We start from the raw sequence: 16,334 nt of genomic DNA on the forward strand, positions 1-16,334 counted from the left end.
AATTTTCAAGTGATCTCCCTCATGATTTTTGAACCCTTCTAACTTTGATTTGTATATTTCTGATTATTTTTAGGGAATGCAACAAATGGTTCGAAATGCGGTGTCTGAGATGAGGCGTTACTACTCCCGGAAGGTTGTTGATGTTCTGACGCGTGTAACAAGGCAGTCCTTGGACACTGTACGGAGGAGATTTACTTTATCTTCAGTGTCTTTGAATGATTCAGGTGACTTAAGTGTGTATATTGTACTTGCAAAATAACCATCACACATCTATTTTCAGAGTTATTATATCAGCCTTCACTGGTGAACTTGAATGACCCAAATTTACTTTCCAGTTAATTAATCATGCTCTGCTCTGTAGAGATTTACCGAGGACTTAGTATTATCAGGCCTCCCTTTATCCATATGTTTTTACATGTTAATCATTGGCCTTTTGATCATACACTGCCAATCATTTGTTATAATGCAATTCACGCCATATGCCATACTCACTAAAATGAGCTTCCACTGTTTATTATAACCTTGTTAATTCAAAATTAAAAGGACCTAATAAAATGGATTTCAAATTATATGGGTTCGAATCAAACATTCGATGTATGAGTATTTTATGAATATGCTTGTATTTTCCTACCACCTAATGACTCTAAGAGGTTAAAGTGACTCCTTTTGAGATGTCAAGGCATCACATGCTGAACCCCAATTTATGGTGATAAAGGTCACATAGGGTTATCACCTCCAATCATCGGTCATGACATGGCAAGAGGGATGGCTCTGGATGGAAAGAAGGGAAGGCCATTGTCCATTGAGCCTGCTAGACATGGGGATGCTGGAGATCATACAGATAGGTTCATGCAGATATGGAATGTTGAGATCGAAGGAACAGGCAGAAAGCGAAGTATTTGGCCAGATGTGGCAAACCTCTGTGCAATTGAGTGCCCAAAATGATTCCTTAGGATGGGAAGTAAAATGAGTAATTGAATAAAAGTAATGAGTGGATTATATTTTAAGAAAATTATAATATACATTAACTTAAAAGTATTCCCACACGGAATATTATTATGGAAGTGATTCCTATGTTATACATTTTTCAGTGGTCTCGATGAATTTAAAAACCTTATTCCATAAAAGTGATATAGCAAGTCTTTAACAATATGAATATGAATAATTCCCCAAAAAATCCTCGTCGCTGTTTCACTACAGACAAGTGAAAAAAAGAGACAGGAGAAGATCCTTAATCTGTAATGCTAAACAACGGAATGTTTTCTGGAATTTTGCCAATGTAATGTATATTGTCACCTCAGCAAAATGAGGGCCAAATGGGCCATTAAAAAGCCTCCTGAGCGCACATTTTGGATTCCGAGATTATCCAAAATTGGAGAATCTTATTTCGAGTATGCATGCAAGTCGATAGTGATTCAACTCAATGGTAACACCTGATTTGTTGTCATATATCCACGGCACCTTGCAGGTCAAATGGAGCCGGGAGAAGTTGCTGTTGCATCACACTTTTTTCAAGATGATCATTTTGACTCGGACTCACCTTGTTTCTCTCCAGTTATTAATAAAATATGGTTGGACCTTGAGTTACGATTAGCTAAACTCTGTGCAGCGAAAAGGTTTAATCTTCAACAGCAGTGGAGTTAATCTGAAAAATTGTCACTCCCTCTGAAGTTTTGTAATTTTGTCAGAGTTATGATGTCGAAGTCAACCACCAATTAATTACTGCTGGATTTTTGTATTTTTCTGTGCTCATCAATTTTACCGTGATTATGCAGTGCTTTTTTTCCAGCGTGAGCAATTTTTTAGAGTCATGGATTGTGATACAGTCATCAAACTTTGATTACCATTCTCTTTTGAGATGAAATAGTAGCAGATTTTTGAATTGGCATCAATAATAGCCATGCGCATGTTTTCTAATGGACTCCAGGATATATTAATATGATGTAATATGACGTTCTTCCTCAGAGAAAGAATGCTCTCACCCAACATAATGTCATCAGTTATCACGTAATCATTGAAGTCAGATTCAAGAAGTGAAAGATAAGGTCGTTACAGGTTATTAATGGATTATTTTACTACATTAGATCAAATTTTATGTAAAAATTATTTGGATAAGAAGGGGAGCAAAACATTATGTGAAGACAAATAACCCGGCTTTCAGGTTGAAGGTCCCAGTGCTATATTCGCAGAAGAATGCTGATGAAAAAGTATTCCCTGGTACATTCATCAACTTTTGCTAAAATTTGATGAGAACGTTTTTGCTGTTGAGTAGAAATTTAAAGATTTATTTAATCAATCAACTGAAATGAAAAAACATTAAATCGGGCAGAAAAATTTGTGCAGGAAAAATTTTTATGACCTGAAATGCAGAAAAATGCAGAATGCGGAAATGCTAAATAAGGATGAATCGGCACCCCAAAAAATAAACACCAACTGAGGAAAAACATTACATGCAAAAATGTTAAATGCAGACCCGACTGTATGACACTAGTTTCAAAGGGTGGGCCATCATAAATCACTTTCAAATGATTTGAGCCAAACTTAATTTGTACTGAAGCCGAGGGAAACTGAATGACCTGATAAAAATGAGATTCGCAGGGCGAAATTACATGTTAAGTGGTATTTAAAATTACCCATACCACCATGCTCACAATTTTTCCTGTTGTTTGCCATGAACAGCCCATAACTTCTAAATAGGTGGTATTTTGAATTAACAGAGTCCTAATTAACGAGGCTTTACTGCACTTAAAAATTAGCTTACACATGGCTAAGTGTGATCATAGCTAAGTAAGTTGTCAGCCCCATTATTTTCCTTATTAACAGTACATTTATGAACTAAAAACCTTAACCTTTAGTCGCAAACTGCATTCCTTCTTTAAACCAAATATATATTTCTTTCAGCTGCTAGTTGCTCTGGGACCGTCAGTCTTGTATTTCTGCTTCATGGATCACTCATGATCCCTAATGTAATTGTTCGACCAAGTCTTGAAGAGGTTCAGGAAGCTCTAATCACTGTGGGAAAATGTATTGCTGGAGTATCAAAAGGAGTATCCCAGTGGACTGGAGGGAAGGGCCATCAGGTAAAAGTTACAATTTTCAGCAATGAGATGGAAAAAAGTTCTGTGATATTCTTGGCAAATGATTTGTACATATTTTCATGGCAAGACCTTGAAATGTCAGGAATCAGATTCTATGTTGATTTCCTTAGTACAATTAGCTGAATGAATAATTTCAGAATGTTATTCACACTAATTTATAGAGAGTTGATAGTCTTTTAGAATAGTTCACTCTTCAGAAAAATTCAACTTGTAAATATTTCATAAAATTAAAATGCAAAAATATGATATAGATAGTTTTCATTCATTGTAAATATAATCATTGTAAATACTTGTGAATTCTATTATATCAATATCTGTCAATTTTTTAAGTTCCAATTAGTGCTTAATCAAGGAACACTTCACCTAGTGCTACTGATGACAAGTGTCAAATGATTTGAGGTTGGTTTTATTTTCCATGGTTAAACATCCTTTGCTTGCCTGAGATATACTTCCTTCAGTGTCAAAACCTTTTACGTTAAGCCTGTTCCACAATTAAACCTTGTTAGAAAATGCATGGAAGTTAAGCATGTTCCAAATTTGATAAACTCCTTATCTTGTAGACTTTATGCATAGTGAATAGGGTGCATGGTTATTTGCATTGCACTACTAGAGGTTAGCTGAAATGACATTTCTTGGTTTCCAAGTGGGTTGGGAAGAAAATTTTTCTAGCATTTTCTGGTTAGGAATCAGGAAAGAAAAAAAAAACACTTTTATTCAGAGGGCAACCATTCTCAGTAACAAGCACCACCAGTCCTTTTTCGCTGATCTTGATACGTGCAGGTTTTTTAATACGTGCAACAATTGACCTAGAAGAAAAACTGTGTGGGAGCTGGAATCCCATACATATCAATGTCGGGAAATTATTCAAGAATCCTCAGAAGGCATGAAGTCTGAATGCTTCCTTTGACAGTGCTCTAAACTTAAGAAACCATCTAGTGAGGGCCCAAATTCCATATGGACTCATGTATCTGGGTGTCCACCACATTCCCTGTAATTGTAGACTGTAAGTTAGGAAGGGGGAGATCAATAAAACAAGGTTAAAAGAACATCAAAGGCACGTCAGACTCTTCCAACCCAAACAATCAGCATTGGCAGACTGTGCTATCAACCATGGCTATTCCATCTATTGGGAATAGGTAAACATCCTCTGCAGCAAGAAGAATTTCTGGAAGAGATTAACGAAAGAATTCATCCAGATCCAGCTTGAGGAAAAGAATTTCAATCATTACATATGATATGTGCTCAGCTATACATGTAATATCTGAGCAAGATCCAATTGGACTGAAAAAGGCACAAACCGGCCAATCAGGGAATCTTAGCAACCAAGAGTGAATATAAATATTGGATGATAAGGAGGATCTGACGACAGTCGTGAAGATACAAACAGACTTGGTTTCCAAAATATTGGCTGCCATGTCATCTTAGACCTGAATAGCTGTCCAAGAATCTTAGCAGCTCTCCCACTACCTAGGCATCTTTCCAATTTTCTGCTGTAACAATAGGAAAAGTTATGACTAACTGCACTAATGATGGTATTTATGTGACAGGAACAAAATTATTGATGATTGAGTGAACGATGCACTAATCTAAAACATTATTTACTTTTCTTGCTATTAGAAATTAATGTTATTTATGAGAGAATTCCTTAAATTCCCATTGCAATTCTCTAACATTATTTCCTTATTTAATGCGCTCAGACATATTTTTGTGACCCAAGATGACGGCTTTTTTATCTTAGGAGTTTAAAATTTTTTATGTAGCTTTGCATTTAATGTTGTCTCGGAGTCTTCTGTGGCGTACAGAATTTGTGGATTTCTCCATTTTCCGGGTTATTGCCGCATTTTGTTGTCTGAGGTGACGACAGTTTCACCAGGATTCCACCACTTCGACTTGAAGACGCCTGGTGGAATCCTGGCGAAACTTTCGTCACCTCAGACAACGAAACGCGGCGATAACCCGGAAAATGGAGAAATCCACAAAAGCTTTACATTTAATCTGTTATTTTTATAAATATAACATCTTGAGGTTTAGAGCCATATATATAAAAATAATATGTACCAGCATTTTGGAAATGTATTTTCCATTTTAAAGGCTTTTGTGTAGTTTTTTAGTGTTTTTGAAAGGAATTAAAACTCAAGATTTCTTATTTATAAAAATTTAAACAAGAGGTTATGGGTAAAATAAATATACAGTAAAACCTCTTTGTGGTGAACCTCTTTACATCATAAATATCCATACTTCATACCACCCCTACGGTCCTATCACATTTACATGTTAATTTATAGGCAAACCTCTTTGTAGTGAGCCTCTTAATCTCATAAAACCTCCAATTATCATACCAAGGAGATACCCCCGAGACAGCATAACTACCTCCACAAATCGTACCGAGACAACTAGAGACCATTAATGCAACCGCGATTACGTACATGGAATAACATTTTCAGCGATAAATGTTTCAGCTTTATTTTTTTTTCTAATGCACCTTAAATGTGCTCTAATTTTCACGTTAATCATTAGTTGTGGCCATTTTCCATATAAGAGCATACCTAACAGTAAATAAGAAAAAAGGAATCCAACTATCCTAATCATTTTAAATGACTGTTGAATTAAGAGGGATCACATCGTTTTCTCTTGAATCATGGTTAATATCATGCGATAGCACTCGCTTTCTGTAATTATTAAATAATAAATTTATGTTCATTAATGCAAGCATATTTGTTTAAACACATAAATATTATTATTAAAGTACTCTACTGATTAAGGTAGGTTTGCATGGAGTACTAAAGAAGTGATCTGGGAGCCTTACTTTCCTTCCATTACCGCCTTCTTCAATTCACTATAAGGCCTACTCCCCTTCAATCTATCCAAAAATCCTACTCTTTTCCTTCCCCTCCCTCGTTTCCCTAACATTCTACCCTCTAACACCTTTTTCAACATCCCCTCCTCGCTGAGTACTCCCTCCATCCATACCTTCTGTCTCCTCCGTATCTCATCCAAAAGCTGCCTCTCCTCACCCACCACATCCAGCACTTCGTCGTTCCTTTTCCTCTCCGTCCATTTTACCCTCTCCATTCTTCTCCATACCCACATCTCGAATGCCTCCAATCTTCTCTCATCTTCTTTCCTCAGTGTCCATGTTTCGGCACCATAGAGAGCTACACTCCAAATCAAACTCTTCACTAACATTTTCTTTAAACTCTTACATAACGATCCTCTAAGAAGCTCCTTCCTGTTCATGAACGCCTCCTTTGCTAGTGCAATTCGCTTCCTGATATCTTTGCTACTGTGTCCGTTTTCCTCTAATGTGCTGCCCAAATAGTTAAACTGCTCTACCTGTTCAAGTTTTTCCCCACGTACTTTGATCTTGAGTCTCATTCCTCGCTCGCGATACTTTACAAAACCGCATTACCTTAGTCTTCTTGTGATTAATCCTCATCCCATACTCCTCGCACCGCTCGTATAACGCATCCACTAGAGCCTGATAGAGCGGTGATAACATGATTGTACTTGCATTCCTACTGCTACTTGTAATATGTACCTGGTTTCCGAAAACCACACACCCGTGGCTGCAGGTTCAGGGATTCAGAAAAGTGGTTTGAACGAATGCTTCGAAACCACTTGTCAACATGGGAAACTACACTGACAGGCACCATGCCGAGTAGTTGCGTCTCGCACAAGTTACCCGGGATGCAACTGTTGCGAGACCCAGATCCATAATCACTGAGCCTTTTCCCGTGCCACGATGCTTGGAAAAGAGGAGCACGGAACTCCCATGAAGGCAACAGGTGTGCAATTACGCCATCATCCTCTCCAGTTTGGCCTTGACCGTAATGACGTAAAAATGTGCGAGTGTGACGAAAACTCAGGTTCCCTTGGGCCATATTCAACGGCATGCAAGGTCACGACAATAATTGCACATTTGCGGTATGAAATATACAATGAAAGATCTTAGGTAACATTTCTCTGAATTTATGAATTATTAACCATTGAAGAATCTTCTAAAATTAATGAAGAGTTTTTCCCGCTGCTGATCGTCTTCTACAATGCTAGAGCAGACGTCCAAGTAAACTTGAAACATTCCTTCTCAGCAAGTAGATAAAATAATTCCACTTTAGGAAGGGGATTCTAGATGAAATAAATAGCCCGGTGTAGCATTGTATTTAAAAAATGCCAATATCTTGGTGCTTTTGCATGCAATTTTATTTTTTTATAGAGATAGCAGAAAACTACGAAGGTCCATGAACTCATGCACAGATAATCTGCAACGTGGATTTACCGCAGCCGGATAATCGGGAGTCTGCTGTACGTAAATAAATCCAATGTGAGATGAAGAATTCAAATCTGTTTCAGTGGTATTTCATGCAATTAAAGCATATATAATGCTGAAACGACTTGGACTGATGAATAACAATTCTTTATTGCATATACTTTGCTATTTTAATCACAGGAAGCAGGTGGTCACAAGCAGAGCTACATGAATGCTATTAAGGGATGAAAATGCTGGTTGAGAGTGGGTTGCATACCCACATGTATGCTTGAATTTCAATCAGATTCTGGAAAGGTAGGAAAATTAAAAAAAAAGTAAATATTCTTATGTTATTATGTTCCTAGACTGTTCATCTATAATTTTTAGATACCTACTAATCCAGAAAAAATATGACATGTACTGGTCCCTTCTAATACCACCAGACCTCTTGACAGTAAACAATGAATGCTTTTAACCAGTGTCTGTAAAGAACATACTCTTACCCTTCATGGAGGTGTATTACTGTAAAGGTTTTACAAAACATAACTTGAAGAAACTCATCTTTATGCCATATAAGGTTCTACTGTTGTCACCATGGATAAATAAACCGCCAGTAAGAATATCTGTCACCACACACTTGATTTTCTTTGTTTTGCATTCTTTACGATATGTATGCTTTTTAGTGGTTCATTCAAAATGTGGAATGACTAATTCTAATGCTATTTTCTATATGCACTTGCTAATAAAGTCAGCTTTTAGTTATTAGCCATGAATAATGATCACACTTACTCTAAATTGAATTGAACAATTAAATATCATGCACGTTGTATCTTTGCCATCAATTACGTTCCTGTTGGAATTTGATCTTTGTGCCATGTAAATTTCCATTATTATTATATTATTGAATTGGTATCATAAATTCAGCCAGTCTTATGCATGAATTCATAGTAAATAATACTTGTATGAAACAAATCTCTCTCATTATGGTCCAATTAAGTCATTATTCACTCTTATGCAATTTGGACAAAGAAAGTCATTATTCATTAATTATTCTGCCAATTTTTTCTCATGAAATGGTTACTGTGATAGCAATACAATAGCTTTTGAAGATCATTTTATAGAGTTGGTTGGTTAGCAAAAAAAATTTCATCGAGGCCATTACGCTTATATATTTTCACTTTTGAACAATTTTTCAAAGAAATTAATTTCAATTTGCAATACCAAATCATATTTTATTTTTATAAAATATATTTTCTATCAGTATTAGCTATTAAGCATTTTCTCTTAACATGCTTCTTTGAAATAATGTTATTCTCTTTTATGCATTTCTTTTCCTCTTATATTCTTATTGTATTTTCTGCATTTCTGTTCTTCTTGTACTATTGATGTATTTTCTGCACTCACTACAAAAAATCTCCTTTCCCATTGTTTTTCCCCAATCCTTTCCTCATGGACCAAAACCATGTTTTGCTATCGTCCTTACACTCTTGGGCAAGCACAGGGTGTCGGCTGGAAGAGGCTAGCTTTAGGCCGGCAGGCTATCAAAATGGCTGACCTCGTGGTTTCCAAACTTGATACCCAGGGGGGTATGGGGCAGTCAGGCTCTCTTGGAGGCCGTACAACTGATGATTCCAAGAAGCGTCGGAGGCGTCGCCTGTATCGGGTAGCTTCTGAAGAGAGACCTGTTTTCCCCGTGCAGCAGAGGAATTTCCATGCTCATGTGATGGAGAACAAAGAAGTTCTGAAGACATTATCTTTACTATCAACTTGCACTAATGAACTTCGTCCTGTGAGTAAAAAAGTTTTTCTACCTCTATTGATTTCTGCTGTTCCTTCTGATTCATGCTGCTCATGAATCTATTTCATACTCATTTTGTAGCAATTCCTGTGTCGTGATGTTAAAAAGAGCTGGCATTTTTCCTCTTGTGTGGAGACCTTCTCGGAACTAAACTTTGAGGTCTCAGGTGAAGGAGAAGAAACATCCCTTTAATACAACTAAATGGAGTTATTTGTAAATAAAATTGAACTACCGTATAAATGCGCATAAGAAACGCACCTGTGTAAGAGACACACCCCTATTTTGAGCGTCAGAGCTAAAGAAAAAAAATTTTTGCTGCATTTTTTTGTCCTATTGCACGATGTTGCAGATATGCGCCTGGATTTGGACAATTATATAAATTTCCACTTTCAATAATAAAAATTTACACATTTTTCTGCTTTAGTTATTTGATGTATTTGACACTCAGAGATTAGTAGGTATTCACTTGTAGTCTTAACCTTATGAAACTTACTAGGGATGGTCTCATTAGATACCTCGGATCCAAATAATACCAACAGATAATGCCCTTCATGTTATATTTTGGGTACAAATTTGTTGAAGAAATTGAATCTGAATCTGAAATTTAAAATCAATGCTTTTGTGAATGCAACGTTCCATAAGAGGGAGTAGAAAGAGTTCTGATCCTCTCTTCGCATATGCTGTTGCTGTACAATGCTTGTCCTACTCATGAACAATTTTGTTTAAAAGCTCTCGTATGAGTATTGCTATAGAATTGCAGCCGTGGAAAATTTAAAGCAAAACATGAACCTTCCCAAGAGATTGAACAACAATCTGGGGAATCTCAGTGCCGTAGGATAACAACAACGTCGTAGATTTCACGGAACCACACTCAGCCCTCCATCAGCCAATGCCTCTGCCATTTTTTTTCTTTCCGAGACCCCACAGACCATAAATCACTTGCCTCAAAAGAAATATCAAGTTACACGGGAACAATGGAAACATGTTTCATCCCTACCCCAACTCACCCACTGACCTTTTTCAGTCTACCAGGTTCAATTCTCCCAGTTTCTGGAGGCCAAATGCTAGGTGAGTCACCTACTGAGATTGAAGATATCTCGATAGCTTTCAGCAATTGTATGATGGTATGACACGCACGAGGTTCAAAAAAGAATGAGACCTAAAGCGACACATATCTGACAGCATGTAAGTTTATTCAGCTCTAATTTATTGACCCAAAGATTTTTAGTCACAACAAGGCTACTAGTATTCAACATAGTCCAAACAGGACCATTTCGGAAGAAACAAGCATAGCATGAGCGCATTCAAACAAGACGAGACAGACTGAAAACTTCAGGCAACGCAAACTGTGTGTATCTCATTTCTCCGCCCTCGCCCCTTTGCTTTGAAGGCAACGACGTCACATGCAAGGTCGGACGTGTTCTTCCCTTGCTCCTTCGCTCGTAGCCTCATTGCTTGGAAGACAGAAGGAGCGCGCTCCTTCCCCTCAACCTCTCCTTCACTGCTCTTCACTTACAAGCATTTCCGATTTCTTCTATCCACCATTTGGTCTAGCAATGTACACCATCATTTGAATATTCTAAACCACAGGTTTTTTTCAACAATATAGTTTTCAACTGCAATAATCCTCAAGTGTCTGAAGATGATTTTTGAAAAATCAGGCCCTTAGTGTAATGAAAATTACTGGGCAAGACAGATGTTGACTATTAACCAAATATTGTCCTTCAAAGCTATGCGTTTCTATAAGTTTGATATGCGATCACTAATTGCATTGTAAATGCCGCGGGATGCCCACTCATAGCAGTAAATTTTGTGCACCCCCCGGAGCAAAAAATCCCGCACGATCTTTTCCGTCGTGGTCTGTCTGAGGTAACAACATGATGGCACGATGATCACGAGTAAGAAATGCAAACAGGAGCTCTGTAAAAATACGTCACTAATGGAGAAACTCCCCTGCCTGATGCTCGTTTTTGACCTAGGGTTTCAGATGACTGACTCACGCTGAAAACCAAGGCCACTCATTTCCCCATGGGCTTGTGACAGTGGATAAGAAATAATAGATAAGAAATTTGTGCAAGAGACGCACCCATTTTGGGCTGCAATTTCTTGGTAAAAAGGTGCATTTCCAGCACACGTTTATACGGTATGTATGATGAATTAAGAAGCATCAATGAATGAATATACAGAGAAGTGCATCTATATGGTTAGTCTTAATGGTGCCAGCAAAATATGCTGTGTCATCAGTACTTGTGCTGGAAGATAATTTTTTTTAAATAACTAATACACATCAATATTCACCAAGCTAAATATTAAGTTATTAATCGCTTAATTTAAAAATATTATTTGGAAATTCCATTTATATTTTATATTAAACCAACTACTGTATCACCTGTTAAGTCACTATTAAGACTCCGATTATCAAGCAAGTTCTTTAATATATGTTGATGAAAATTATTGTCAATATTTGCCTGCCCAAATAAGAAGACCCAGCTCAAGAGTTTTTTTTTTAATTTTCACAAAATACTTCAAATGGTACTGTTACCTTAATCATTCTTGGAGTCAAAAACTCAAAACCTTTAAATATAAAGTCATTTTTATGCTGAATGCATTTATTCATTCTCTAACATTTATCAATTAAAGGAGCTGCAGAAATTTATGGACCATTGGAAGCCATATCATTTCCTCTGGAGCACTGGAGATGGTACGAAAGCTAGTTTAGGGCAGTCTCACAGTCAGGCTCATGGTTTAACTCTTCTTGATTATGAATCATCTCTTCGACGGCATGGAGAATTGGAAACTCAATTGTCAACTGAAGCTGACACTCATCCAATTGGCACTTGCATTGCTATTTCTGCTGGTAAATTAATTAATATGCCTTTCATGGCTTTTTACTGGGTGTGTGGGGTGGCTTTTTGCGGGGTGTACAGTGAATTGATTGAATTGTATGCATCATAGGGGCTTTTGAAGATCAATATTGTCGATATCAAATGATTTGACATATGTAAACATAGGGATATGTGAGGGAGCTGTTACCGGACCTTAGAGTCTTGGGGTAAACAATTAGAACAAAGAAGGGCTTATTCCTTCACCTGAGACTTAAATCTCCCTTTTTCCTGGAAATACATGATCTCTTCTTGCTCTTTTGCTATGTTAATATCAGATGTTATTGTGGCATGAAAGAACTTGTTTTGACTTTCAAACCATATTATAAATGGCAACATGTTACTGTCATTAATTCCTTAGTTACCTTGTCAATTCCTCCTGTTACTCCTATTACTCCTGTTGCACAAGACAGAGAGGATGAATGAGTATAATTCTTATATGACTACTCATTTGAAATGGATGTTGATTACATCAGACATATTAAAAATGTATCACAAAGAAAAATGATCTCTAAGATGCTTGGAATTCTTAGTACTTACCTATTACTGCAGTTCTAAAAGTATTTTAACACGTTAAAGAGCAGATGTTATTTTTCAAGCTTACCACTGTGGCCGGGTTCATTTCCCAGCAAGCTTCATTTTTTTTAAGTCATCTGTTATTAATTGAGCTACTTAATAACTAAGAAAACATGAAGGCAATCAAGTGTAATATGTTGTCTACTGATCTAATCAGTACTTAGTAGGGCAAAGTAGTTACAACATATCATTACAGGTGGCATGTAAAGGCAGATTGTAGAAAATACAAGTTAACTCGAAACCCATTCATAACAGATGATGCTTATTTTAAAGTATACCGGGACTAGCCGCGGTGATAACTTTTACGGGAGTCACCCGCAATGCACACTCGTGCGAAAGATCCACAGAGAAAAAATCATTCGCCTTGACCGGGATTCGAACCCGGATCCCCCGATTTCCGGTCGAGTGCTTTAGCCAGTTAAGCTACCGAGGCGTCATTCTTCCCTGTGGATATTTTCGGACACTACCGGACAAGGTGTTGCTGGACTGCTGAGCATATGATGCCACAAGCAGTCCAAATCGTGCGCACAGCGCCACAGCCGGAGAGCAGGCCCGGAAAACATCCACAGGGAAGAATGACGCCTCGGTAGCTTAACTGGCTAAAGCACTCGACCGGAAATCGGGGGATCCGGGTTCGAATCCCGGTCAAGGCGAATGATTTTTTCTCTGTGGATCTTTCGCACAAGATGATGCTTAATTAAATTCTTGTTGTGGATGGTAGAATATAAATTACGAGACATTCATCTTGTTTTCTTTGCTTAGAAAATATGCATAAATAATTGAGGCCTGTTTTCAATAAAACTAAATGCTACTTTATTTAATATTTTACAGAAAAATTGAAATTTGGATTGCTGACAGAAATTAGGTCATGCACATACCGCATTGGTCAAGCTCTGAGGAAAAGATACAAACGTGAAATGGATCATGCTTACGCAGTGATGAGTGAAATGGATCGCAAACTTGATAGACCAGTTCGAGATTTGGATGATGTGCGATTAGTAATGGAAACATTGAAGAAAATAAGAGACCAGGAAGTTGACATGGAGATAAAAATTGATCCAATTGAGGTACTTTTTAATATCCCATGAGGAGTGCAAATAATAATTCTTAATCTTTCATGTTTTTATCGGACCTTTTCTAATTATCAGGAAGCATTCAATGTAGTATCCCGATATGAAGTTCCAGTGGACCGTGAAACCTTAGAACAAGTCGATAGTTTGCGATACACTTGGCAAAGACTTCAAGTTCGTGCATTGGACACTCATGTATTGCTGTTGAACATGCAACCTCACTTAGAAGATGATTTGCGAAAAAATTTGCAGAAATTCCGTCAAGACAGTATTGATTATTGTCATGAGTACCGAACATCGGGACCAATGATGGCCGGTCTATCACCCAGAGAAGCATCTGATCGACTAATTATATTCCAGGTTTGTTCTTTGCATTTTGAAACTTGTTTTGAATTTAGAATCTCCCATCTCAAATCATCATTTTACATGGCTGTGTAAATTCTTACATAATTATTTTTTCTCCCAAGAATCGATTTGATGGAATGTGGCGTAAGTTGCAAACATATCAGAGTGGTGAAGAGTTATTTGGTCTCCCCATCACTGAGTATCCTGAATTAGCTCAAATCAGGAAAGAATTGAATCTTTTACAAAAATTATACAAACTGTATAATGATGTGATAGATCGTGTTAGCAGCTATTATGATATTCCTTGGGGAGATGTGAATATTGAAGAAATAAACAATGAACTCATGGAGTTCCAAAATAGGTAAAGTATTATAACTGTGTTATACTAATTGTACTCTTTATTTGTTAAGTAGGTTGCTAATGGATGTGAAAACCTATTTACCTAACAATTCTAAATAAAATTTGCCTATTTTCGCATTTGATTGAACTCAATCCATTGTATTGTAATGGAAGCATAAATGGGCGAAACATTGAGCATTTCCTAACTTCGTAATGGTAGAATTGATAGTAAAATTATATCATATATTATAAATATATTCGTTTCATCGACAAAGATTTTATCACACGTTAGGCCTAAAGTACTAGATCATCCATGCCGCATCCAGACCGATGGTCGCATTGGCCATATCCAAAGCCACCAAATTTGAAATTTCAGGCACGCTAGAAATTTTTGATTGGGCATGAACGTTCGTATCTCTTAAAGTTCATAAGTCGTTCGTCAGTTGAGGACTTACTATACTGCCTGGCTATTTTGTACAAATTTCTTGGCTCACAGGAAACACTCAAAGCTATTGACATTGTAGTCTTGATATTTTTCATCAATCTATATTCTATTTCTCATTCTGTCTTTGTAGGATTACTGCTTTTGATGTTCTTATGTATGTATCAAATGCAATGTAGTTACAAAACTTAGACAAAGTTATTCCCTAATACGTCCTAATATTACCACTGCAAATGGCATTGTATCTTCTGTCAGTGGCACAATGTTCAGAGAGGAGTGAAAATTTAAAGAGAAAGATTAAGTTGAGTAAAAACACAAATGCTACTTTGGATTGAACTACTGAATATTTGACTTATTTATGAAGCAATCTTTAAATGAACAGAAATATGTTCTCTCATTTAGTTGGAGAGCGATGGCCACTGAAAAATGCATAGATTTTCACTCATATTCATTTTTGGCCTATCAGCTCAACAGTAATTCGTGATGGACTCAAAATTCCCTGACAATTCCCTGTTTTCCCTCATTTCCCTGACTTTCTACATCCCTGTTACGGATTTTTCCACTAGCATACTATGGAAGCTCCACTAAGCAAATTCAAAAATGTGTAGGTAAGAGGCATAATTGTAAAACCTCATTTGTTAGAAGTTGTAATGATCTTGTTTCTACCTTCTTTCCATTTGAATAGATTATCTCTATGGAGGAATTCTCTCATTTTCTGATGCATTTTATTTATAAATACTGATAATCTAATCTTTTATCTGAAAACAACTATATTTAAGATAATTTTTTTGGAAATGCTGTAGTGAAATGTTTCAAGTACTAAACATAAAATAGATGGATATGGTGCTATCAAATATCTATGCTGCTGGTTAAGCACGAATAACTAATAATATTTATTTATCACCGTTGGCAAAATACAATGCATGGCTACGTCAAGTTTTGCATATATAAAATGCAATATAAAATACAAATGAAATTTAGAGATGCAGATTCCATAAATATACTGCAAAAATACAGAAAAGGGAAAACCATACAATACAGATTATGATATCATACGTTTTTATGAGAGTCTTCTAGGTATTCAGTGACACTGTAATAGCACATTTTGAATAGGAGATTTTTAACCTTCAATTTAAACAAAGCAGGTGAAGAGACGGATTTAATTTCATCTGAGATATTATTAAAAATTGCAGAGGCAGAGTGGAAGGAGCCTTTCATGCAGAGATAACTTGAGTATTGCTGAGTGTGTATATTATTTCTGGAGCGGGTAGAGTAATTGTGATAAGAGGCATTTGTGGGAAATTTGTCCCGGTTGGAGTGCATGAAGCAAGCACATGTCAAAATATATGAAGAGGGCAGTGTGAGGATTTTAGCATTTGAAAAAAGAGTTTTGCCTGGGGTTTGTATGGAGACTTGAGTTGGGACTTGAGACATTAGATATTCCTTATTTTTGTATACATTCATCATAATCGTCAGTCATTAATCGTAAGATTGGTTTGACACAGCTCTCCTCTCAATTCTCCCTCTTGCTACATAAC

The 16,334-nt window shown here is 36.8% G+C and overlaps 1 protein-coding gene across 1 annotated transcript in view; it reads left to right on the forward strand.

The window, feature by feature from the left end:
• LOC124158523 (dynein axonemal heavy chain 5) overlaps positions 1–16,334 on the forward strand; it is a 174,866-nt gene that overhangs the window by 25,890 nt on the left and 132,642 nt on the right. The window contains exons 17-25 of the mRNA XM_046533651.1: positions 74–224; positions 2,902–3,080; positions 3,579–3,599; positions 8,846–9,133; positions 11,783–11,831; positions 11,862–11,999; positions 13,432–13,667; positions 13,749–14,030; positions 14,138–14,376. Of these exons, the coding sequence (XP_046389607.1) occupies positions 74–224; positions 2,902–3,080; positions 3,579–3,599; positions 8,846–9,133; positions 11,783–11,831; positions 11,862–11,999; positions 13,432–13,667; positions 13,749–14,030; positions 14,138–14,376 (1,583 nt within the window). The remainder of the gene's footprint in view (positions 1–73; positions 225–2,901; positions 3,081–3,578; positions 3,600–8,845; positions 9,134–11,782; positions 11,832–11,861; positions 12,000–13,431; positions 13,668–13,748; positions 14,031–14,137; positions 14,377–16,334) is intronic.

The sequence above is a fragment of the Ischnura elegans genome, chromosome 1 (assembly GCF_921293095.1).
Source record: "Ischnura elegans chromosome 1, ioIscEleg1.1, whole genome shotgun sequence".
Taxonomy (NCBI): Eukaryota; Metazoa; Arthropoda; class Insecta; order Odonata; family Coenagrionidae; genus Ischnura; species Ischnura elegans.